Here is a 25,857-nt window from a genome sequence, read left to right as displayed (position 1 = left end):
CCTCTTAAGGCAGGAAATGAAAAATAGCCCTTCACTTGCTTAAAAGCACTGATTAATCAAATGAAAAGCACCAGAAAGGAGACTGCTTTGGAGTTGTGTAGGTGTGCTAGCATTTTCTGCAGGGGAAAAAATGGCTGGGTGGAAAATGACCAGAATGATGGGTTCTTCATTTAACAGTTTGCCAGGTATATTGTTCATGCTGAGAATATTCAAGCTAAATTTTGGTTCACATTTACTGGAATTCTGGATCAATTTTTCCTTATAGTATGTGTTTTTTTTTTTCTTATTTTTGACATTAATTCCTGCTCAATTGTTAATCACCTGATTAGGCTAACAGCTAAATCTTGGCAACTATTCTGGACATATAGTATACATCTATAAACACTAAAGATTGGGTAATGCATATTATATACATTGTCAACACATTTTAATTAAAAAAAAAAAAACTTTATTATACACAAATAAAATCTATACAAAAACAATAACAATAATTTAACATTACACAATTATATAAGAAAATGCATTTAAATTAACATTGCTTTGGAATGAATACAATCCTGTTAGTTAATATACATATTTAAAAAAAAATCAGTTATTACTTTTTTACAGGCATTATGGATACCCGTGAAGTTTCCCTTTAGCATCTGTAGAATGAACTTCACATGTATCTTTATACTGTATGTTGAATATAGTAGCCTAATAAATTCTAATCTAATAACCTAAGCTAAAAAAAAGTGCAAATCAGTGAACCCAGTGTCACTTCTTCTACTGAAAATGGAAGCTTACATGAATATTAGCACATACCTGCAGCAATGTTTGAAATACTTTTACTACTTCATGACAAGCAATTTTCTGTGCATCTAAGAACATTAACATACAAAATAAAAATAAAGAATTAACACTGGCATCAGTCATATGCACGAGATGATAATTTATCCCTTTTATAACATTATTCTACTAACACTTTGACAGGATTTTGTGTATGAATTTTAGGATATAGTCAGAAATGTTTATAATCTTCACTGCTAAGGATAGACAGATAGCTAATATGAGTTAACCTGACAGGATTTCAGGATTTCTGCCCGGATTTCTGACAGGAATTTTGACAGGATTTTAGGACCCAAGCATGTATAATGCAGACTGATAAGTAAACACGTTAAAAAAAAGTATCTGGTAGCAATGGAGGAGGTAGAGACTTCATTCTCTTCACTGTCTCTGAGACCCAGCAGTTTGGTTACACAAAAACTACCCAGCACTATGCAAATAACCTAATAAAGTGTCCAAATAGACACATCTCATTGTTTAGGTAGAAAGAATAACCCAGTCTGTGTACCTATTTGATAAACAAACATCGATCTTCACTAGTTGCTGGTGCATAGTACTCAATCTGGCTATGATGAGACAGCTTAAATCTCACCACAGTTTATCTCCTTGAAGTTTTACTGTGTATATAAGCATTAAACCACCTTTCCTTCTTCTAGTCCTTCAGCCATTACCTCTTTAACTGATGGTCCGAATAAAGTCGAAGAGTTCTCCTCCATCTACAGCGGACACTAATTGCTCCGGCAGGAAGTGTGTGCATCAGTGCATAGAGGGGAAGTCTGCCCAGTGCTGCTGAACAGAGTGATGTTTATGCTGGGCTCAGCTGAGGAGCGAGGCCAACAGTGGCAGCGGGTTGTGACTTGTCGAGTCACACCATGAGTCACTTTTTCCACTCGATAGCCGCAAAGCAAACAGATCAACGCTGCTGGACACAGGGACAGCCGCAGCGCACCGGATGTGCTGCTGTGGAACATCTTGGTGATGTTTTTGTTGTTTTTCCATTGGTATGCCTCATAAATATCCCACAGCTTTTGTGTCTAATCATGCTGATACCAGCCTGGAATTAAAAGATCATTTAGGTTTGTTTAATCTTCTTTCAAAGAGTTTTTGAGGCCAGTTTGAGAAAAAAAAACATTTTCTGCTTTCTTTAGGCTTGTGTTTTAGCAACTATAAATGATTCATTTTGACTGTTATTGGGGATTTTCAGTCCAAACCATATCTGAATCATTCATTTGAATAAAGTTCCCCAGTAGGCCTACTCACTGATGGGCTTTTTTTTTTTTTTTTTTTTTGGTCTCCAGAATACATTACAGACCAGCCCCAACTATTCTTCTTAGTTCAGGTCACAGATGAATGTTGACGAAAGGTCCTCAGGTCATACCTCTGAAAACAAAGTGGTGTAAATCTTGACTAATGGCTGCTGTGGCAGGATTAGGGCAGGCTGGTAAACACATGACCACTGTGGTTCACAAGCTAACAGTATGCATCTGATTCCTCCCTCAACCTCCCGCTGGTGGACTGGGCACAGGCGCCTGGCCAGGCTCTGATAAGAGCAGGGAGGCTTAAGGATCAGGCTAGCTTCCTGCCTGAAAATACCGGCTCATCAGTTTACAGCAGAGGGCCAGTTACAGATTTCCTCCTCTTGTTTTTTTTTCTCCCAGTGTTTGCTAGTGGCATTGAGAATTCCACAAGAAGCCAGGAACCTTGTTGATTATCCTGAAGATATCCTTTTTTTTGCCTGTAAGCTTGTGCTTAAGATTATTCTGAGTGGATGCTGTATGTTTTTTGGCTTTAGCTCTGAAATCTTCGATGATGCATGAAAGTAATAAGAGTTTTTTCCATTCCCCAGAGACACCATGTCAATATCAAGAGATATGAGAAGAACTACTTCATCCTTCTGTTTGAATGTGATACGAGAGATTTTTATCTTCAAAGTGATGGCTGTTTGTTATGACACTGAGAAAGAATGGAGCATTTCTTATCTCTCTGTAGTCAGACTGATAAGCATGTTTATCTTGTTTTTTCATGGCAGCACTATGTGGAGAGAGGAGTGAGATGACCTGCTCGCGGTAGAGGTTTCAGGACTCACACCTCGTTGTCACTGTTCTGATGCAGGTTCGACAGAGCCGCAGGTGGTTCCAGACATTCCTGAGCTCCTTTTACACTGTTTACATACAGATCATATCAGAAACAATCAATACCAATCAATACCAAATGTATAAAAGGTAATAATCATGCCATACGTTCGTGATATTTACAGTGGAAGTGGTTTTGTTGCAGTGGAATGTTTCCTTCCCGTTCCATAATGAAACTCAACATATTATATACTGACTACATTTAATGTTTACATTAATGAGATTTCATAAACTTTCAAATCTATTTTCATTCTTAATATAACCCACTCTTGCACATTTTGTAGATTTGATTAGCCTTTGCCTTTAAAAACATGTTTAAAAGTTAAATACTCTTTAATATATGATGTTTTGTAGCTGTAATCAGTTGAAAGGATTTTAAGAGGCTCTCGAAAACAACACATTAACAAAACATTTCCCGAGACCCTTATTACCACTCTTACTTAATATAAGACCGAAGCTGACATTCTGATTTCCTAATATAAACGCTTATTAAACAGCGCTTTTCATTTGCAATTAAAGTGTTATTTGTTGTCTGAGTAAAGGGTTTAAATACAGTGTAATTTTTGTGAGCATAAACAGCTCTAAAGACTCTAACGAGACACAGGCCAGGAGAACTGCCTAGGAAGGTTAGGAAGGGACGCTGAGAAAGCAAATAAAGTGATATTGATGAGAGACAGCACGGATTTTAAAGAGATAATTAGCATACAAATTAATTATCCTTCTTTGCCCTGGGGAAAATGTGGATTAGCAAAGCTGGAGAGAAAGTTAGGAGCTTGGAAGAGGGCTATCTAAGGCGGTGGTTAAACTTTAAACTTTAAAAAACAAAAATTGCACTTTTTGGCTTTACACACACACACACACACACACACACATATATATATATATATATATATATATATATAAACTAGAGTGAATAGGAAATGAAGGGTAAAAATATTTTGATAAAAGTTTCAAACATATGCTGGTTATGATCAAAATAGTACTACTAAATTTGATAAAGACTTTTGTGATTCCTCTCAGTGGTGTAAGAGAGCATGTGAGGAGGTCTCTTTATCTCGTCACCCCTCTTTCTTTCTATTCCTTTGTTCTCAGGAATGGGATCATGGCCTAAGCTATTTCCAGGAGTGCCTGGGTGTGCTTCAACTATTTGATCCTCTGACACAATGTCCTCTTTTGTTTGGCAAACACAGATTGTGGATTAAAGAGCACAAACACAATGTGTAAGAGAATCTGGCATCAGCAAAGGAGATCTGGAGATGCATTCAGGTCCTCTGTAAGAACTCCCTAAAGGACTTGTGCCTCATCAAATTCACACAAACCCCTGCAGAATAGATACAGTATGAACATAAGGGTAATTACTTGTCATGTTGTAAGAACCTCTCGGGATACTTTCTAACCTATATATTTGGATTTTTGGAGTTATCTTTGCAGGCGTATGTGTGAAACATTAACTTGAGCTGTAGCATCTGACCTGACCCTCATTGTGGCACATTCCAGCTAACAGGCAAGGGTCAGCTGCATTCCACGTGAGGATTAAATTGTGTGGGGTGAGCAAAGGGATTTAGGATAGTGTGCATGGTAGGAGTGATAAGGGAAGCAAGAGATCAGACCAGCTAAGGCATGCAACATCTCTCTGTCATATGTTTATGATCGGATCTGACATGAAGCTGTCTGGACGCTCTGTCTGAAATAACTGGTTTATTTTACAGGAGTAGCACAAGTGAAGGAGAAGTTTAGTGCTGAACGCAAACAGCAGGATGTTTCACATTTACTCAGGAGTCATTTGAATGAAAAGAAGAGTCATCTAGCATTACTAGCATTATGAGCTCTGTCTCTGATCTAGACTCTTTATTGGCTGTCTGTAAAGCTTCTAACTTATTCACAAATCCCCAGAGCAGTTTGCAATGTTCTATATTGTTTGGAATAGGGTGTGATTGAGAGATCTAGAGCACTGATTGCTGAGCCATTCCCAGGGCCTGGCTCTCGAGGGAGCAGCCTGCATCGCTGTGTGGGTCCCTGTACTGTCATTACAGCCAATGAAACACACAATAGGTTAGGGAGATGAGATAACATTGTCTGTAAGTCAACCACAGGTGGGAAGCTCAACAGGGCATTATTAGATATCTCGATCCCAGGGTATAACATTGCTCCTACCCCCCCAGGGACTCTGCCTTACCATCTGCTCGTACACTCTCAGCCCTTTTTCCTTCTCTTTCTCTTTCTAGCCATGTTGTTCAATGCACACTCATTCACCTGCTCAGCCCGGAGATACACTGGATTTTCCCAAAAACAGAGGCATAGATGAGAGCTGTAAACCAATTGGATGGGGTGTACTCAGATTGGGCAGTCACAGCATCTTGGATGAACTCTGCATAGGCGTAACTGGCGCTGGGGACACACTTTGGAAAATGTAGTCCATTCAAAATATTTTTTCTATCTTTGTATAATAGCTTACAGCAGGAACTGATTCAAATGGTTCATTTATTTAATCAATTTTGGTTTCTCAAGGACGCAGCTATAAGAAATGAACACAAACAAGTTTATATCAAGTTTGTTATGTATTTCGTGCATTTATTTAGAGAAAACTACCTTATGATGGAAGCATTTCTACTGGACGTAGCTGTCATTGTAATCAATCTTTTAATCAGTCTTCCTCTTTTTCATTTCTTTTTTTTTTTTCTAACAGGCTGATCGAGAGTATAGAGGCAATATAAGCCATAGCAACTACATCTTAAAAGACATGCATGATTCTGTGATTCCTGGAAAATTTAAAAAAAAAAAAAAAAGCTGGTGTGGATTTAAATGGTGTGGATTAAGAGTATTCAGTGAGATATGTCTGCTAGACACGAGTAAAAATGCTTTCAGTGCGAAATAGCCTGGTGTATAATTTCTCAATTTTTTTTTTTCATCATCATTCTTGTCCACAAGCAAAGTTAGATTCTGTGTATATATATATATATATATATATATATATATATATATATATATATATATATATATATATATATGCGCCTAAGGCAGCAGAAATGGAAAGTGAAAAAAGCATTTAAATGATATAGGTGTTGAAAAAGCACATTATTGTACCTTGGCCAGTTTTGACCTGAATACTGAGTCTAACAGAAGTAAAATGGATGGAAGTGCAGCTCGTTCATAATAAGAAGCTCTCACCTGAATTAAGCTAGATAGCATTACAAAAGGATAAATTAAAGCAATTAAAAACAAGGATCTGAATGTGATTTCTGACTGATCTTTAACTCCAGCTTATCTTTCCCACTCACTGTCAAACAGAGAATTTTTGAGTTGCAAATGCTCTTCAAACATTATTTACATTACCTGCTCCATTTCAAAGCTCCTCACCGTGGTAGAACAATGATCTCGTTCAAAAGTAATTAGTTAGGAAGGTGACAGAGAGGCATGCTACACGCCAGCAGAAAGGAAACCATTATAGAATGAAAACAGGAGAGTGTGAAAGCTGGAGCGAGAATCCTGCGAAAATTAACACCAGGACGGACAACAGCAATTAGAGTCAGTGAAGAAAGAGACCACCTTGAAGCAGCTGGGGAGCTCGGCGTCACCATAAAGATCAGTTGGTTACCTAATGCAAGGCTCATGATGAAGGCTGAGACATAGTTTTGGTATATGGAGTACGTTCTCATGCTTTTCACCCAGCGTGATTTACAGACTGAGCTGCACTAACCTTTGCTTTCAGAGTTCTGGAGCCTAAATTGCCAGGTATGTGAGACACATCAGGTTTGACGCTGCCCCTGGATGGATTTTTACACACCGTGCTCAGACCTCTGACCTGGATACATGTTTGATCTGGCAGCAAGGTGTTAAATTGGTGATGCCCCTTTTGCACACGTGTGGGCCATTGCTCCAAGCTGACACAAAGAAAAATCATATTAAATTAAAGGCTGCTGCTATGTCTGAGAATTTCAAAGGAGGAGAGTCTTTCATCTTCACGCTGGCAAGCAGAATGAAACACTCCTAGCATAATTTTGAGAGAAGCATGAGGCATTTAGTTGGGTAGTCTCATAAGAAAATCATTTCAATTTACACCAGATTGAAGAATTATGGCTTTTGGGTGATGGTGGCTTTTTTTATTGATTGTTATTGATGGTATATATATATATTACTTAAAACTTGGAATATCTGCTTATATAAATATAAAAAATATAATATAATAAAAATATAATGCTAAAAAAACATAGACTATAACATGTTCTATTTTAAAGCATAGATACAGGAAGTGTCCTCAAACATTTGGCAGCTGTTCTACAATATGAAATATTACATTAGTTTACAGGTATCTTTTTCTAAAACTCAACCTGCAACCTTTATAAATGTTAACCCTTAGGCACCTTTTCTTGGAAGCTTTAAAAAACTCAGCAGGCATCTGCAAAATCGCTCAAAATCATTTAAGCAGTTCACCTCATGCTTGCACATGTGGTGCATTTGTCAGTAACAGAGACCCTAAGCCACAGTGTCTGACCTGTGGCCCTTGGCTAATATGCTCACAGATGCTAATTACAAACCCATAACCTGATTGAACCGTATCACCATATATCCCATACCTGTCCTGAGCTTCTATCTGCTGCCTCATATATTAACACTCGTAGCAGAGAGTGAAAGCTCCTTGGCTGCGTGTTTGTCTTTGGCAGTAATACTGTACTGTTTTGATAAGGGGGGGTAGGGGGGTTGAGGGGTGAGAGAACAGGGAGCAGATAGGCTGATTTGCAGCAGGAATGGTAGATGAGCTGGAGCACGTTGCTTGGGTAATGATTTGAGCAGATGTGTGGGATGACCCAACTCTGACCCACAGCATGGCCTCAGAGCCCCTAAAGACCTCTAGCAGGGAGATTTACGCTCACTTTGTAAACAAGAAAGCATGGTGCTCAACATGGTTGAACGTCATTTAGGGCACATTTAACCCAGACAAGACATTTGTTAAAAGCTTACTGTATTTTATGGATTAAGCATTGCATTATAAGCTCATACCAGCTGGAACTTAGACCTAACATCATCTTTCTGTGAGAAAACAGATCTAAATTACTGATAAAATATTTCAACACTGTTATTAATTAATTATTATACCAGTGCTGGTGAATTCTCGTTTCTGATTGGTAAGTAGATGTTAATTACTTTTCTATTAATAATAGCAAATCACAGATTTATATATTAATGTGTTCACTGTAAAGGTCTTCAGGATGAACTGATTTTTTTCTTTGTAAAACAAGCTGCATTTTGTGTCTTATGAACCTCAAGAGAGAGAAAAAAAACAGTTTTTAATAAAACATCTGGGGATGTGTTATTAGTGGAGAATAATCAACTTCAGGCTAGTGATAGCATTACACCAATTTATTGTTGCTTTTCTTCCCGTAAGAGTATGCCCTGTCATGTTTTATTCCTTACTTAGCATAATGGAGTCTTAAAAGAGTCTCTAGAGAATGTTCACAAGAACTACTTCATAGAAATCTTATATAAAAGAATTGATGTTCTACGTGATCAGCAAAAATAACTACTTGTTCAACTCTCTCATTATTCGACATCATATAGATAGAAAGAAGCTTATGAGGGTGAGTGATACAGCAGTTGACAGACAAGCTGTGTTTTCTGACGTTGTACATGTTGACCTGTTGGATTAGAGGGTTGTAATCTTATCAGCAGTATAAAAATAGACGACAGAGCAGCACTCAGGTCGCCCCTGGAAGTGTTAACTATCACACATTCAGTGTTAGATGCCACACAGTAAACAAGGGCTTCCAGAGCTCTGATCTTGAGTCCCAGTGTCCACTTGTTCAGTTATATTGAAAATGTACCGTATTTGGTACATTAGTCAGACCACTGGTCATAATCTGACAAAAATGTGACGAATTTTAAGTAGTAGTTCACCCCAATCTAATGTGAAAAGCAGGTTTACATTACAGTCGTTTTCTAGCATTGAGCCTTTGGTTTATGGAAGCACGTACATACCATTGGAAGATCCAGCACTGTCTGAGTCAGGGGGGTGAAAAAAAAACAGTTTGCACACATCTCCCAACAAACAGAAGGAAAGGGAGCTCACTCCTGACTTCACTCCATGCTGGAACCCCACCGAGCACCATAAGGCCTCTGTTTTGCTTGCTGCTATTACCCTCTTGGTGATGGCCATTTAAAAGCTGAGCAAACAGGCCAGATACGTCTCTGAACTAACAACTCAGTCATCTAACGCACATGCCATCAATGGGCCAAACGTATGAGCACACGCTGTATAGACACTCTGTAAATAGATCAGCAGAGCACTAAATCAGCTTAAATAAAATGACTGCAAACGTCATGGACGCAGCAACCTGCAGACACTTACATTTATGGCATTTGGCAAACACCCTTATTCAGAGCAACTTCAATTTATCTCATTTAAACCACTGAGCTGTTGAGGGTTAAGGGCCTTGAACAAGGGCCCAGCAGTGGAAGCTTGGCAGCGCTGGGATTTGAACTCATAACCTTCTGGTTAGTAGGCTGACAGCTTAACCACTGAGCTACCACTAAGCGACCACTGGTATGAGCCAAGAGGTGCTGTGATGGCTAAAATGGTTTTGTGTTGTGAGTGGTGGTAGCAGCGCAGGGTTTGGGTCAGGACAGTCATGTGCCCAGACGCTAGCACCATGTGCCCAGACGCTAGCATCATGTGCCCAGACGCAGTTGAGCCAAGTCATCTCCACCAGCCTGTGACAGCAGTCTAATTTAAACCTCATGAGATAAAGCCAGTCCACATAAAGATCTTCTTTGACTGATCGGTTTTGCTTTGACACAGTAATGCACTCCTGGACCCTTTGGGAACTGCTGAAAATGTTTTCTTTCCTTTTTTTTTTTTTTAAGAAGGCAAAGATGGACATTCTCCCCTGACACCATGAAAATTCTCTCAGTGCTCCCTGCCCTGCTCCTCTTCACTATTTTCTCCTCTCCAGCTGAGCAACCAAACAGCAAAAGCAGGATGTTTCCTGATGAAAGCATCCGTAACGTCTCAGCAAAGCATGACAGAATTTTCTTAGTTGAGATTTAAGGCTTGAAAGTCAACAAACGAATCTGCTGCCCAATTTTGCCTGTCTCCATTCCCCTTATCCTCCAAACAAAAAGGATACAGATAGGAAAATTATTATTAAATTATTATTATAGATCTTCTATCTATAATATTGTGTAGCAGCCGGTAAGCTCACTAATGGCTTATGCTGTAGGGTTCATGCTTTTACTGTGTTGTGAACTTTCACATAAACAACTTTCACATATATAGAGTTATAAATTATACAATCTGCCATCATTCCATTGGTTTCCATTAAAATGTAACTGATTTGTAACCAAGTGTTTAGTTTATATGGTTCATTATGTTTATCACTATGTGAATCAAATATTTCTTCATTTTTTTTTGCTGCGAGCCTCAACAGAGAGAAATATCGCTCAGCATGATAAGTCAAAAATGCATAATACATTTTGTCTGAATACATAAAATAAGTTCATCAGGTTTAGAAATATTTTATTCCTTGCACGTAGTCACTAGCCTGCAATGGCTAAAATAGGCAGATGCCCACGCAGTGTCATTATAACAACAGTGAGTTAAGACCCCAGCATCCTACTCTACTCAAAAGGCTTTCATTTCCTTTCATGTCTGCTACCCAGCCAGTGCCAGTCCTTTATCACTGGAGACATTGCTGTGTTTATGAGTCCTCATAAAACTCAGCGGATTACTTTGAATGCATGTTAAAGTTTACACCATTTCCCACTGTTTTGCCGTCGCTTGAATTTACGGACTTCTCACACCCACAAATGAGACAATGATTATACGCACGTAAAATGTACTATAAGAGCAGTGCAGCTTCCAGCGTGTGTATTCTGAGTAACAAGGACACACAACATACAGATATACAGAGCGCCTGATTATTTCTTTACCCATGCTAGACAAATGATTTTATTATTAGGTTACTCTGATAGATTGAGCAGCATTAAATGTTCCTTGTGTTCATGTGTATGATTGATGTATGTTACAAGCCAGGTCCATTAGGTCCATTAGGAGCTTTGTATCGCCACTAATACAGTAGCTGTGGTCTGTAGCTTAAGAAACTCTTGCAATAATGGCCAACTCAGACAGTCACTGAATCAAAACCATTCTACCTGCACCAGAATCATTCATACTACAATTAGAGAGTCACAAAGTCTGAATGATTCGACATTAGAGAGAGTTCAGAATAAGAACCTGTTTGCATTGCAGGATCATCATCATATAACAGAGAGTCAAAGTATCGAACCCATTCTACATCACAAAGAGTCAAAAGAGTCCAAATCATTCCATGTAAAAGAGTCAAGAGTTACAGAACAGCAGTCATTCTTGTTCAACGTCATTGAATCAGAATCATTTTACATGAGAGTCAATTCAGAATCATTCTGGTTCAGAGTCACTGAAACCAAATCATTCTCCAACAGAGAGTCACAGATTCACAGTCATTCTAAACCACAGTCAGAGAATTAAAACCCATTCTACATTACAGAGTCAAAGAGTCTGAATCATTCTACGCAAAAGAGTCAACAATTACAGAATTGCAATCATTCACAGAATCAGAATCATTTTACATGAGAGTCGATTCAGAATCATTCTGGTTCAGAGTCACTGAAACCAAATCATTCTCCAACAGAGAGTCACAGATTCACAGTCATTCTAAACCACAGTCAGAGAATTAAAACCCATTCTACATTACAGAGTCAAAGAGTCTGAATCATTCTACGTAAAAGAGTCAACAATTACAGAATTGCAATCATTCACAGAATCAGAATCATTTTACATGAGAGTCGATTCAGAATCATTCTGGTTCAGAGTCACTGAAACCAAATCATTCTCCAACAGAGAGTCACAGATTCACAGTCATTCTACACCACAGTCAGAGTCTATATTACACAAAGAATCCAAATTATTCCACGTAAAAGAGTCAAGAGTTACAGACCTGCAATCATCTCGTTCAAAGTCACTCAATCAGAATCATTTTATGTGAAAGTCAATTCAGAATCATTCTGGTTTAGTGTCACAGAAACCAACAGAGAGTCACTGACTATGTTTACATGCACAACAAATTCAGTTTAAGGTCTATATCCGGGTTGCAGCCAGTTTCTGAATACGATGTTGATGTGTATACGATGTTATCTACACCTGCGCTTTTCCTTTCCCGCTGTTATTTCCCGGGTGATTCAAGATGCTACCATTGGTTATAGAGTATGCTCAGTTTAGTTTTATTAGTTTTATATAGTTTTATTACTACTTTTTCACACTAATTTAATTACAACTCTAACACTTCTCACCATCAAAAATTACCCGACATCACCGCCTCAAAATGGAAAGGGTCGTGTGAGCATCTGTTAAGCTAATCATCTGTTAGCACCCACAATTCCTTGCGGACTGCGCATACGCCATTTATCACCTTTCAATGGATTTTCTGAATAAGGTGTTTACATGCAACAAATTACCGATTAAAACAGGCATACTGTATTTCAGGGGTGGGAATCAGAAATTTGAGGAATCAGAATATTGTCTTAATCCGAATTGGGATTACGGATTACGGCGTTTACGTGACTAGTTAGAATATCGCCAAATTCTGATTAATGTCGGAATATTGATGTGTATGTAAACATAGTCACAGATTAATAGTCATTCTACACCACAGTCATGGAATTAAAACCCATTCTACATTTCAATTATTTCCTGTCGGAGAGTCGCACAGAGAATCATTCTGTTTTAGCAGGAGTGGAAAACACATGTACGTCACTTGTACTTCGTTACTACTTACTAGACCTACTTAAGAAATATTTTAGGGAATTTATACTTTATTTGAGTATTATTGAAATTGAATACTTGTACTCTTACTTGAATACATTTCCAAAAAAAAAATACTTTTCACTTCTTACATTTTTATTTAGACCTTCAAAATACTCATTACAAATCTCCTCAGTTTCTTCTCTTAATCATTAATTAGCATTTAATCATTTCACTTTAGCATCCAATCATTCCAGTTTAGCATCCAGTCATTTCACTTTAGCATCCAGTCATTTCAGTTTAGCATCCAAACATTTCACTTTAGCATCCAATCATTCTTGTTTAGCATCCAAACATTTCACTTTAGCATCTAATCATTTCACTTTAGCATCCACATGTTTCAGTTTAGCATCCAATCATGTCAATTTAGCATCTAATCATTTCAGTTTAGCATCCAATCAGGTTCATTAACGTAAACCTATCATGAATAGTGCGAGTTGATCATCTGCGGTGATCTTCTCATGCTAAACAGTGTAGTTAGCACTATAGCTAGCCCTGTGTCAAAAGATGGATAAGCCATCAGACTGCAGTGTTGAACTTGAGGATGTGCGCTCCTGGCCCTACCTCAGTAAAATGTTGCAGCATGCTAGATTAAGCAAAGACTCAGATAAAATGAGGCATTAGAAGGCATGAACTCCAACTAATTTAAAAAAGCATGTTGAGGTACTGTAAGTTTGCCTAATTTGCTAACATGAACAGGCTATGTTTAACTATTTTAGCCTGTTTTCTTTGCTAATGCCAGGACTAGCATCTAACCTTCCAGGAGATAGTGTTAATTAAATTAAATAAAATTATTGCAAAGTTAAACAGCAGAACAGTGTAGTTGCTGTAAAAAAAAAAAAAAATTCTGACAGTTTTAGGCATTTTTGACCTTTCGCATGAAAACATGACAACTTAAATTTCATCAGTTACTTTTTTGCTTTTGAATACTTGAGTACATTTAAAAGTAGAAACATTTTGACTTTCCCTTGACTACATTTTGGATACAGCCACGTAAGATTAACTAAACCTTATCTATACTTTCACTTACATATAATTCCTCAGCACTTTGTCCATCCCTGTATTTTAGGGACTAATAACATGTATCCCCTATACAGATGCCATACCATCCTTCTGTTCATCTCAACAGAAAAGGTTTTATCCCCGCATACACCACCTGTAGTTTAATGATGCACTCACAGTGAACGTGCTCGAGCCTTTAATAAGCATGAGCAATGTTCTCATCATCCTCGAATTCCCTGCAGCTAAGTGCTTCACATCAAAAAGACTGTTGCATTTCATTTGATCTGTGATCATAGATTTGTCACATTAGTCTTTTATGGTTGAATAATTAAAGAATGTTCTTTCAGAGGTTATGTTTCACACAAGAGTTCCCCTCCACATTGTATAAAGCTGAACACAGAGATATACACAGAGATATACACTGAGATATACACTGAGATATTCTCATCTCTGCTCTGGTTAGTGACCCAATAAGGATCAGCGTTCTTCATATGCACTAAATGGCCAAAAGTTTGCAGACACCTGATCATAACGTTCATACAGCATGTGCTTGTTGAACATCTCATTCCAGATTTAGTCACAATTTGCTGTTTTCCTTCACTCCTCTGGGAAGGCTTTCCACTACAGTTTGGAGCGTGGCTGTAGGGATTTGTGTTCATTCAGCTACAAGAGCATTAGTGAGATCAGGCACTGATGTTAGAGTAGGTGAGGAGGTCTGGGGTGCAGTCGGTGTTCCAGTTCATCCCAAAGGTGTTCAGTGGGGTTGAGGTCAGGGCTCTGTGCAGGACACTCGAGTTCTTCCACTCCAACCTTCACACATCATGTCTTCATGGAGCTCGCTTTGTGCACAGGGGCATTGTCATGCTGGAACAGGTTTGGGCCTCTTAGTTCCAGTGAAGGGAAATTGCAATGTTACAGCATGCAAAGACATTCTAGACAACAGTTTGAGGAAGAACCTTATATGGGTGTGATGGTCAAGTGTCCACATACTTTTGGCTATATAGTGTATAAAGTGTAGCAGAGAGGCGTGCAGTTTAATGTACTGTGGCTGATTCTGTCTGAAGAGAGAAGAGATTAGAATGGTAATAAAAGTGATAATGAGCATCCTGTGTAGGCTCATTACCAAAATCCTCAGTTGCACAGCGCTGTGCAAAAGTCTTAGGCACCCTAAGACTTTTTTTAAGTACAAACTTTGTTATAGATTTTTATTTTATGACTTCTACATTATTGATTCAGTACAAAACCATTCTCGATTTCCAATCATTAGTTTTCCAGCACAAAATTAAATGTTACACAAAAATATTTGTATGTCAGTAAAGAAAGCAGTATATTACGTAAGACAGCACTTTTCAAATAAAAAAACATAATGAAGGCTGCTGGGTTTCGCTGCAAAAAAAATAAGTAGCAAGTCGACAGTCAAAGTCTCCAGAAGAACTGTGGCTGGTTCTGCAAGATACTCAGTAACACTTACAGCTCATTTCCTTATAAAACTGCACTAATTGTACCTGAGACTACCCTTATTTTTTTTAAAGCAAAGGGTCGTGACACCAAATATTGACTTTGTTTCATTTATTACTGTTTACTGCTCTTTATAGTTTTTTTTTAAATTTTTTAGAAACATTTAATTTCATTATTTTTGAAGGCATCTTTGCTCTACAGCATTTCTTTGCATGTGCCTAAGACGTTTGCACAGAACTGTATATTAGCACAAACATCTTAATAGCAGCAGAGTACATTCTGCGATGAAATATGGGAGTAATAATATGGGTGAGCCCAGTGTTCCTCGGATAAGCTCTGGATCCACCACAACCCCGGCTTGTGCTTACTAATGATGAATGAATAATGAGGTGGGATAATTAAGTGAAAATGTTTCTTTTGTTGGTTGAAAACATTCTACCTGAACTATTTGTAGACCTTGCCCATATGTGCTTATGTTATTAATGAAAGGCATACGTATGTGGTTGCCTTGGCGCTGATTATGCGGTAGGCTGTCAGCATGAGGCAGCTGATGGGAAAGCGCATAGTCATGATCAGACAGAGCAGCTGGGGCTAGTCACTGCCATCTGGACACACTTACTCTATCATTGTGCACGTTTGCGTGCGACCATGTGTATGTGCATGCATGTTTATGCTGTCTGCATTTACAACAAAGACAGCATGTCGCCAAAAATAAGTGCATGCAGTTGCATTTGTAATGAGACTTTGGTGCTTTGTATATATATATATATATATATATATATATATATATATATATATATATATATATATGCTTTGAATAGAAGCTTATGATAGCTACGCTTGTGATTACATAAGATGTCTTTGGACTACCACATATTCTCTATTTGTCTCGTAACTGAGGGCCATTTATTTCATGGTCTTTTTATATTTGCACATGACAGCTCGCTCTAATTACACAGACTCTAATTGATTTTGATACAGAGGACACTGTGGCCCTTGTCAGGGTCATCGTGGGAAAATTTAGCCAGAGCACCAGCAGGCCAGCTTTTCTGCTCTGCACCATATGGCCACACTTTCAGCAGGCACTGGGAAAGCTGCATCTCACAGCATCATTATGCAAATGGAGATGCTGAGTGCATGGTGTCCAGCCATAACTTCATTACTGTACACTTTTATAACACACATTACACTACAGTTTGGTGAATTTAGCATTATAACTGGAGATCCCCAGCATGCACAAGTGTGTGTTTGGTTTTGCCACCTGTCTGGACTCCTATAGCTATAGAACCTGCATATAATGTAAACTAATCTTAGGTTGATGGAAGAAGATTTAGCCTTGCATGGATAACACTGAGCGTGTATTGTCATGTAATGAAGTCTTGAATGATTTTTTTTTTTTACAATTTGAGTAGTATTTAACTTTCTTAAGTTTCTTATTCTCTGAGTGACATAAACGTTTGAAACAATTTAAAATGTGTTCTCAAAATCTGTTTGAGGAATGAGGAAGTGCAAGATTAATACTTAGTTTCTCACTCATCTGTCAACATCTAAGGTTTATTTGTAGAATATAATGTTGCAGCCACCACTGTTTCACAGAGGCTCATGTTGTTTGCACTCGGCACTGTGGGAGTATCAGCGGCCCGGTCCCCCAGCCCTCATCCACACTCTCCCATGTTTCCCCATTTCTGCAGGTCATGGGTGAGTTCATATTAAACCCAAGCTTGTTTGAACAAGAGCCGAACCAGCCTGGCGGATGTGGATGTATACTGCCTAAGCAAATAATATCAGATCCATACTTTGTGTGTCTGAGAGTCTGGCATGTAAAGAATGCCTGAGTTGTAATGGTGTCATCTCAGGGTTAATGACTATCTGATGGAGATGAGGCTAAGGAGTTACATCATGTGGAAATGTCAGCTGTCACAATTCTCTGGCCTTCTGTTATTATCATAACTCTACAAGCGCAAATTTTAACGGGGAGGCGGTGTTGTCGGAGATGTGCTTCTGTATGTAGATTAAGAAAGCCAGCAAGCGCAAAGGTTTTTCTGTAAGCCTAATGCAGCTTTCACTGGTAATTGCACACCATTAAGACTCTTGCATAGATCATTTAACAATTCTGGGATGAGTTTACAAAGGAAAAATGAGTCTGTCACTAAAGAACTCTTCTACTGCTTAGTGATGTGAGGTTTGAATATAGGGCCTGTATGAGCGAGAATATTTCCTTCCTGAGTTCTCTCATTAGTACATACGTACATACATTATGCATAAAAGTGAATGTAGGTCGCCCTCTGCTGGTGATGTGTAAATCTCATTAATGAGGCAGATTAGATCAGCAGGGCTTCACACTGACACGCCAGCATTCTACTGCTTTCAGAGCATTATTAAAACATTGACCAAATCTATGATAGGATCTCTTATTCCATAATCAGATCATCTAGACAAGAACCTGGACAAGAATCCACATGTGGTGTATGACACATTTATTGATCTTTATTACGTCTTTTGTACTGTGCCTTGAGCTACTAGAAATTGTCCTATTTGGTTTATATGGTGGGTATTGTAATACCTGAGGCCTAGTGAAACTAAAGGAAATTTATCAGCAAGAAGTAAATGTGCAGCACAACACTCAGCATTTTGCAAAAGGTCCCCTAAGGAAACACTCTTTAGCAATGCATGGAGATGAGACAGTGCCAGGCGCTCAGGATCTGTCTCTTAGAAATTAAAAGTGCATGCAATGTTTCGTTTTGTTTTTTTTATTTATTTAAAGTGGGGCTCTTGTCAAAGCTGAAGAATAAATTCATAGAAACGGTGATAAATGATTGACTTGCATGATTACACAGTTTTATCATAGAATTTGTCCTCACGTACATAGCATGTACAAATTTGTTGTTTATGCTGTGCAGGAGAAGAACAAATTGTCTTCAAGAATAAGAAGATAATGGGCATTCAGTAAGAATTCAGGGCTGCGTCTCAAACTGCCTCTAAGCATTAGATAGGAAGCCTAAATAACTATATTGGTGTAATGACTTATCACTTAGTACGGTAGTGTGTGGTTTGGGACACAAATCAAACCCAGAGCTATGTGTGGCGGCCTGAGAAAAGCCTTCAAAATGGTCTAATTTCAAAATTTGGCCAATTGTCTACTTCATATTGAAAACTGAAACATGTTTCTATTCTGCATGTATCTCAGGCTGAAGTACTAACATTTTAAAGACTGGTTCTCATGCAATAATCTCATGCAAGAGAAATTCACATTAAAAATTCCTTCCAATTCCATTTATCCACTTATCTCTACTTGAATAATCTAATCTACATAGGGGGAAAAAAACAGCATCACTGGCAAAAAAAAAAATGTACAAGGTTTCCATTAGGAATTGAGTTATCACTTTAATTATCACCATCATCCACACCAGTCTCTGATAATCACCTGAGGTAAAAGTCACTCGCAGCGTTTTAACACGAGCATTTAAACGATAAAAATCTCCTTCCATCGTCTGATCTCTGTTCACACTAACATTGGTGAGGAAATAATGATGATTCATTTAGTCAGTTCTGTTCTGCTGGCTAAAGTACCTTTTATTGATGTCTTTTATTAAGTTATTTAAACAATTTTAAATGTTGTGTGCTTTTGGTGTCTGCACAGGGTGTTATTACTCTTCTCTGTTTTATTGCTGATGGTGTGACAGAGCAGGAGCATCGTGGACATTTTGGTAGCTTGTACACTGAAAAAAATTAATCTGGGATCAAAGTTTAGAAAGATGGCATCATATGTAGGTAAAGCTTTCAGTGTGTCTCAACTGAAAAAAAAAACATCTGCAACAAGTTGGTGCACATTCTTTACTTTGGGTGACTGATTGACTGACTGATTGATTGATTGATTGATTGATGGATAGATGCATGGATGGACAGTTGGATAGATAGATAGATAGATAGATAGATAGATAGATGGATGGATGGATGGATGGATGGATGGATGTGCTTTATTGATGATCCCTGATGCACTAGAAAGACTGTGGGCCTCATTTATCAAGCTGGATACGAACGGATTTATTTGTAAATCATTTGTACGACCGTTCGCACAAGAAATGTGGTATTCATGAAAATCCCATAAATTCAGAAAAACATTCGTAATGATGTCCAGCATGACACACCTGTAGGGTTTCATTCAAGTTTAATTTTTTTTTTCTCAGTGTATCTGCTTACAAACTGAATGACTATGGCTTTAGGCTATCTAAACTTTATCAGATCGTAAGAAAAGCACACTTGGCAAGGTTTTAGACATCTGTATGCTCCTTTTTTGACATGATCTTTCCAGGCAGTTTTGCTAGCTGAAATGTCAAAAAAATAAATATATAAATAAAAATAACATTTTAAAAAATCTCAAAATGGCTCTTCACTCAGATAGAACCCTATCATTTTAAGGTCATGATTTATGTCTCTTTCAATAAGACACACAAAAAACCCATCAGACTCCAAATTCTTACTTTGAGGTTTGAAGACTTGCCTCACACCAAATCTCTTGCAGCCACAGAGAAGGTGTGTGCATGTAGCATAGCATTTTATTTTCAACATATTTCACTAACAGATGTCATGCTGCAAATTACTGAAGCATCTTTTAAGAAGTGCTAATACATGCATAAATGATCTGATTCACATTACAGTCCACATCTTTGCCATTTTATGTGCATAGACCACAGTGGTTTTATGTGTATTTCATTATTTTATAGGCGTTTAATTTATATACTGGAACGTTCATTTTGCCAATAGAAAGGATTGAAAGTATTGCAGTATTGCAAAACTCTAATTCTAAAAAAATCTAATTAAAGTAAAAAAAAAATTAAAAAAAAAAAAAACACTCCAGTCTGGCAAATTTGCATATTACAGCATTGGCTTTTGTTTGACAACAAGATGACTTAAACCTTTCTTTGCACAGCACCCACACACCCAACGTTCCCGTTAATATACTACATCCTGTATTTATAAATATTTATTATATTGTTTTTCACTGCAACTCCCTCAGCTCGGTGTTGTACAGCATTACATTGCACATATAACTGCACCTATCTGCACTTTATTCCACATACAGTTCATAATTATTCTGCCATCTATCTTCTATATTTTTATACTTTTCTTTTCTACTTTGATGTATTGTAAGTAAATTCTGCTTTATGTCACCAGACAGTCATAAAAAAAAAACATTTCACTGCATGTCATGTCGTGTGAGACCAATAAAATTTGATTTGATTTGATTTGACCTTAAATATGGAGCAGTTACGCACATCTTGGATGGGCTGCGAGTTACTGACTGTCGTAAGTTCGTCATTTCATTTCTGTTACTGTGGTGTTTACGTTCATTTAACATTCATTACCATCCCCTTAAAAAAATAATAATAAAAAATAAAAATCCTGATTTAAAAAAAAAAAATTATCCAATCTGGATATCCTCACTTTTTTCACTCTCCCTATGCGCAGCTCTCTACTGCATGCAAAACATAAAAAAAATTATTTATAGCTACAGTATTTGCATAGATCTTAACCTCAACCTTAATTATATATTTATTATTATAAGTATGTGTAATGTTTCCTGATAAACAATATAATATGAACACATAGACTGTAATTCTATTCAAACTGCTATTGTAATACATTTAAGAGTACTTTTTTTTTTTTTTTTAATCAGATATTAGCGTTCATGCTGATATTATGAGGAATCTGATGTGCTTGGTATAGCTATAAGCTTTATGCTATAGACGTGTGTCCACAGATCATATGCTAGGAATTGGTTAAAGTATGAATTCTAACAGCTCTGACTAGTAGCTATTCTATATGCTAATTGTATTTTCTTTTTATTGAATGCATTTAAGCTCATTTTCAGGTTTTGGTGGATGAAATATAATCCCCTGTGGCACTCTGTATCACCACGTTCCCCATCCATAACTATGGATATAGATATTTTTTTTATTTCTGCTTTTTGTCAGTATCAGTATTTGCTACCTGGGCTTGATATGCCAGCCATGTTGCTTTAACATAATTGGTATTGAAGCCCAGTGGCATCTCTGGAGTTTCTGGATTCTGATGAGATAAAATCTCTTCTCGTATGGAGGAACAGATTTCTATATGTGAATCCACACACAGCCGAAACCAGCCATGTCTCAGACTGTACCACTGATAAGAGACTGGATAGTGAACAGAAAAGCACACAGAGAGAAAGAGAGCCTACTGATATCTCCTGTCGAGAAGCGAATGTACATTCTGTACCCACAGCACATGTCCACAGATAAAGGTTCCTGCTTTTCATTGATTTATATTCTGTTATAGTCTCACACCAGGGCTCTGAGTGCTGATGATTCACCTTATATAGTGTGTGCTTGGTATCTTCATAGAAAAAGAAGAGCGTCGTCTTTATTAAGTCAACGTGGTATCTGTGATTATAGTCTGCACCTGGTGGATGTGCTGTTGTGATGGTGGAGAAATGTGAAGCATTTTGTCCCCTAAGCAGAAGCAGCTCTGCCCGGCGCTTATGAGCTCTGCCCGGCCATTGTGTTCAGACGCAGGCAGGAAATTCGAAAGGGCTGGCAAATCTGATGAGCTGTGAAACCAAAACAGACACCCACACGTATCATCTAATCCCCAGGATTAGCAGCTGATAGCTCACTCATATAAATAGGACGGCATGCAAGCCATCAGCTCTATTGTTGAAGCTCATTTTTGCTGTCTGTAAGCAGTTTCACTTCAAGAAAGCTGACAGCTGTTGATCAAAATTGCATTGCCCGACGTAAAGTAACGGTGCACGCCATGCTTCTCCTGAACAAACGTGGAGTACAGTGCTGCTGCTGCGTGAATGTTGCAGTGATTTTTCACCATTGTTTTAAGGAGCAGTCATGGCACATTAGCTCCTAGCTACTACTCCATTTCCTGGGCTCTGATGTATGCAGGAATATAATCTAATACCTAACAATAAATCTAATAAGGGGAAAATGAATGTAATAAAACGATTGTAATGGAACAGATTACCTCTAAACTTGCATATGAGCATAACTGATGCTTATTCATAGCAGACGCAAGTCACGTCTAAGCCCTGTGGTACAATGTGGTCTCTGAACTGTGTGTTCGTGTGTGTGTGTGTGTGTATACATATATTTGTTTTTATAGAGCTCAGCTCAGACAAAGGCCCACCTCACAGCGAACTTTGTGGCTCACGTGGTGCTGCTGCTCTCTTTAAATCGCATCCCTACTTTCCAGCTTCTGCTTGAAAGCTGATCGATACACAGAGCCACAAGACACCACCGATGAGATGGCATTACGGGTAAGAAACACAGATTGACTGCAGACACAATCAAAGCAAATTAGCTCATTCTGTTGTTACAAGCTTTGCTGGTCGTTCATAGTTCAATTACCTGCTTGGCGCAGGTCCTTCATTAGGCATGCCTGCAAATCGCATAGCACGCCTGGACTTTATGCAGATAATAATCAATGCACTGGGGACATGTTTATGAAATACATATTCATTACAGAAATGATGGTTCTCCACATGATGGACCATGAAGGGACTCTTAGGGGAGCTTAAGTGCTGTGGTTATGTCCTGCACATTACTCGCTCACTTTCTCTCAGTGCTGAATGTTAAATTGTGTTCCAGGCAGCATCGCTGAGAATAGTGAGAAAGCTGCAGTGCTTTCATTAAGGTTAGCTACAGCCCAACATTACTGACTGTTTACCTGTGATCATTGCAATTTGCAGTTTGAAGAGGGAAATGGGAGGGGCACATTAACTGCATTTTCCACCTTAAAGATAAGTGTCATTTGGAGCTCGTTCGTTTACTTTGAAAGGGAATAGAGTTTGAAAGCTTAACAGTCTAGAGCTGGATGAGATGTACTCAGCAGTTCATTCATAGGCGCTCTTGACTTCGCCTGCTGAGCCTCTGTAAGGACCTGAATTTAGATTGAATTTTGTGTATCAGGTAGTGGAGACGCAGAAATCACACTTCTGCAGCTGCCTCACCTCTCTCGGATTTCACTGACGCCAACAAATCCTCACATTAACCTCGTATTCACCTCTGTACAGCTGTGACAATATCACTAATATGTTAATGATCCTGAGTTTGTTCACATGCTCTGATGTTGCTCCTCTGCTGTGCAAATATGATTTAAAAAAAATTCAGGCAGCATTTTATCCAGATCTAAAAGAGTAGTGTAAAAGATCTGAAATGATTAAAGCTTTTCAGTGTCAAACATGAATCGATTTTACTGAATAGTAGTGGGTTTAAAAGCACAAAGCATCCACTGATGTGTAGACAGAATGGACGTAGAAGATATTAAATAATGAACCCTTCCATCAGTCATTTTGTCTACAGAAGTTGCTAAAGGAATATGCTCGATTAGTGTTCAGAATAAAAGGATATGCTCTTTCATTGAACTACACTGAAACTGATGTAATGTAATTAGTGCTTGTACTAATCACACTACATTGATTATATTACAAAACAAAAAAGAAGGTGTTAATTACATTTTCACATATTAGCATACTATATCGAAAACCATTACGACAACTTTTAAAAACTGGGACGCATCTTCCTAATTGTTAAAAAGCACATTAACTTCAACACATTTATCCCTCTACATTGACTCTGACCTTTTAATTAAACACTAAACCATGAACGCTATAGACACGCGCTCTATAGCAGCCTGCCTTTGTTCAAACAACTGCACACTGTGTCTATGTCAAAAACTAATCTACCAAATCTAAAAATTTCACCTGATTCTTCCAGTTTGAAGCTTCCTGTCCTGATGGTCTGTGTCCAGGATGGAGCATCATTGTAAAAGGACAGTCTAGCTCACAAGCCAATAAGTAAGTCCAGCACAGGGGTCCTGACCATAAGATAATAGAGAAATCTGCAAACACACCACTTCCTTTCTAGGGGTCTGTGGAGAAATCTAGAAAGAGAAGAGGTAGAATATTATTTGGAAAACACAGGTGGTAGATATTAGTTTTCCGGGGTTATGATGCTGAATGTATTTTTCTTTGACCTGCGTGGATGACTAGATGAAAGTGACCACCAGCATCACAATATGCATTGTGCCCACAAGTGTGTAAATAATTTATTTTCCAGAAACCTTTAAGGATATTTGTACGTATGAAATGTGTTTTCATTTGTCCTATTTCCACAAATGTTTATTCTGTAATAGGAAAATTGTCAATACCACTGGGAATATAAAAGGACTAGATTCTGAGCAAAGAAGCAGAATACACAAAAACACAAGTCATGTGTATAAATCCAGTTCCTGTGTCTAAATCCAAGTGAACTCAAAGCAGACAGGCAGCAACATTTCAAAGAGACAGTTCTTAATCCTGCTAAAAGTTATGCACTAAAGTTCCTATTTCCCTTCCAAAATGGGAATACATTTAAGAACATGAGACGTTAATAACTCCGAGGAGTTCATAATTCATCATGCCTGGTGAGAGAGACCCTATTCATCACACTAGACGTAGAAAATCCCCAAAGACAATTACACAAACAAGCATCACTACAAAGCTGCATTTGGGAGACTAATAGGTCAGGAATACATGTGACAATGCATTTAATGTCAGAAGAATGGCTTTCCTCTGAGAATGATCCTTATGCTGTACATTTTATAGATCTTCATATGTTAATAGAAAGCACAGGCCAAGCCAAAAAGAGCTGGAATTCAAGATTGTTTCCTGTAATCTCTTCCATGATAAATTGTCAATGAGCACACGGAAAATGTGGGACAAGTGAAGCGCAGCTGGTGGTTCATTATTGGTGGTATATCTAAACTGACACAGTTGACCAGATCCCATCAGCCAGATTGCTCCCGATCCAATTGCCTCTGACTCCTAAATCACCCTCCGCTAATGTGTCTTTCTGATTCACCGAGGTTTGAGATCAATTTCCTCTGTGATCAGGACGACAGAATAGCCTTTCATTTCAACCCCCGGTTTACTGAATCAGACATAGTCTGTAACTCCTTCCTCACAAACCGCTGGGGGCAGGAAGAGAGATGCTCCAACCTCCCGTTTGGCACCAATGAGCCTTTTCAGGTGAAGGAAAACTGTCACGTTCACCATACCACGTATATACATGCATACGGTCCTTATAGAAACTGAGTGCAGTTTTTTTTCTCCATTTTCCTCCCACCAGATCGAAATTGACTCAGACGATGACAACTTCCATGTTTACATTGATGAAACAAAGATCATGCAGTATAAGCATCGCGTCAAGGACCTGAAGACCATCACTAAAGTCCAAGTGGTGAATGATATCAACATCTCCTCTGTGGAGATCATCAAGAAACATTTTTTCTAAAATTGTAGAGGAATGAAGGCTTAAATCTTCCCTCTGGGAAGCATAAACTGAAATGAGCATTTGCTTGTTTACAGTGGATTATTGTCTCTCTTGTGTTTTGTGTTGATAATTTTAGGAATTATATAATGAATAATGGTGATTATCCTTTTGGATCCAGTTCTTCCTGTTGATCTCTTGGCAGTGTGAATAATAATTGCCTCAGACATAACCAGAAATGTCCAGTACAATTAACACATTATAACTGGTGCTAAATAGCTGCTTTAAAATATTTACACAAGAGCAATATGGG

At 38.2% G+C, this 25,857-nt stretch overlaps 1 protein-coding gene across 1 annotated transcript; it reads left to right on the top strand.

The window, feature by feature from the left end:
• The first annotated feature begins 7,900 nt into the window (after nucleotides 1-7,900).
• Nucleotides 7,901-25,707, top strand: grifin (galectin-related inter-fiber protein). Its single transcript, XM_034298758.2, has 5 exons — nucleotides 7,901-8,080; nucleotides 22,399-22,552; nucleotides 24,012-24,091; nucleotides 25,141-25,303; nucleotides 25,404-25,707. The coding sequence occupies exons 2-5, from the start codon at nucleotides 22,541-22,543 to the stop codon at nucleotides 25,566-25,568; spliced, it is 420 nt and encodes a 139-aa protein (XP_034154649.1). The 5' UTR covers nucleotides 7,901-8,080; nucleotides 22,399-22,540; the 3' UTR covers nucleotides 25,569-25,707.
• The last annotated feature ends 150 nt before the right edge of the window (nucleotides 25,708-25,857 follow it).

Source organism: Pangasianodon hypophthalmus, chromosome 23, assembly GCF_027358585.1.
Source record: "Pangasianodon hypophthalmus isolate fPanHyp1 chromosome 23, fPanHyp1.pri, whole genome shotgun sequence".
NCBI classification, from domain to species: Eukaryota; Metazoa; Chordata; class Actinopteri; order Siluriformes; family Pangasiidae; genus Pangasianodon; species Pangasianodon hypophthalmus.
This window is presented reverse-complemented; position numbering and strand designations above follow the sequence as displayed.

Excerpts from the sequence above, each read along its gene's own strand:
- grifin (XM_034298758.2), top strand. Across the intron at positions 24,092-25,140 it reads TCTAGCTCACAAGCCAATAA|GTTTGAGATCAATTTCCTCT; the intron begins GTAAGTCCAGCA and ends TGATTCACCGAG. Across the intron at positions 25,304-25,403 it reads GCACCAATGAGCCTTTTCAG|ATCGAAATTGACTCAGACGA; the intron begins GTGAAGGAAAAC and ends TCCTCCCACCAG.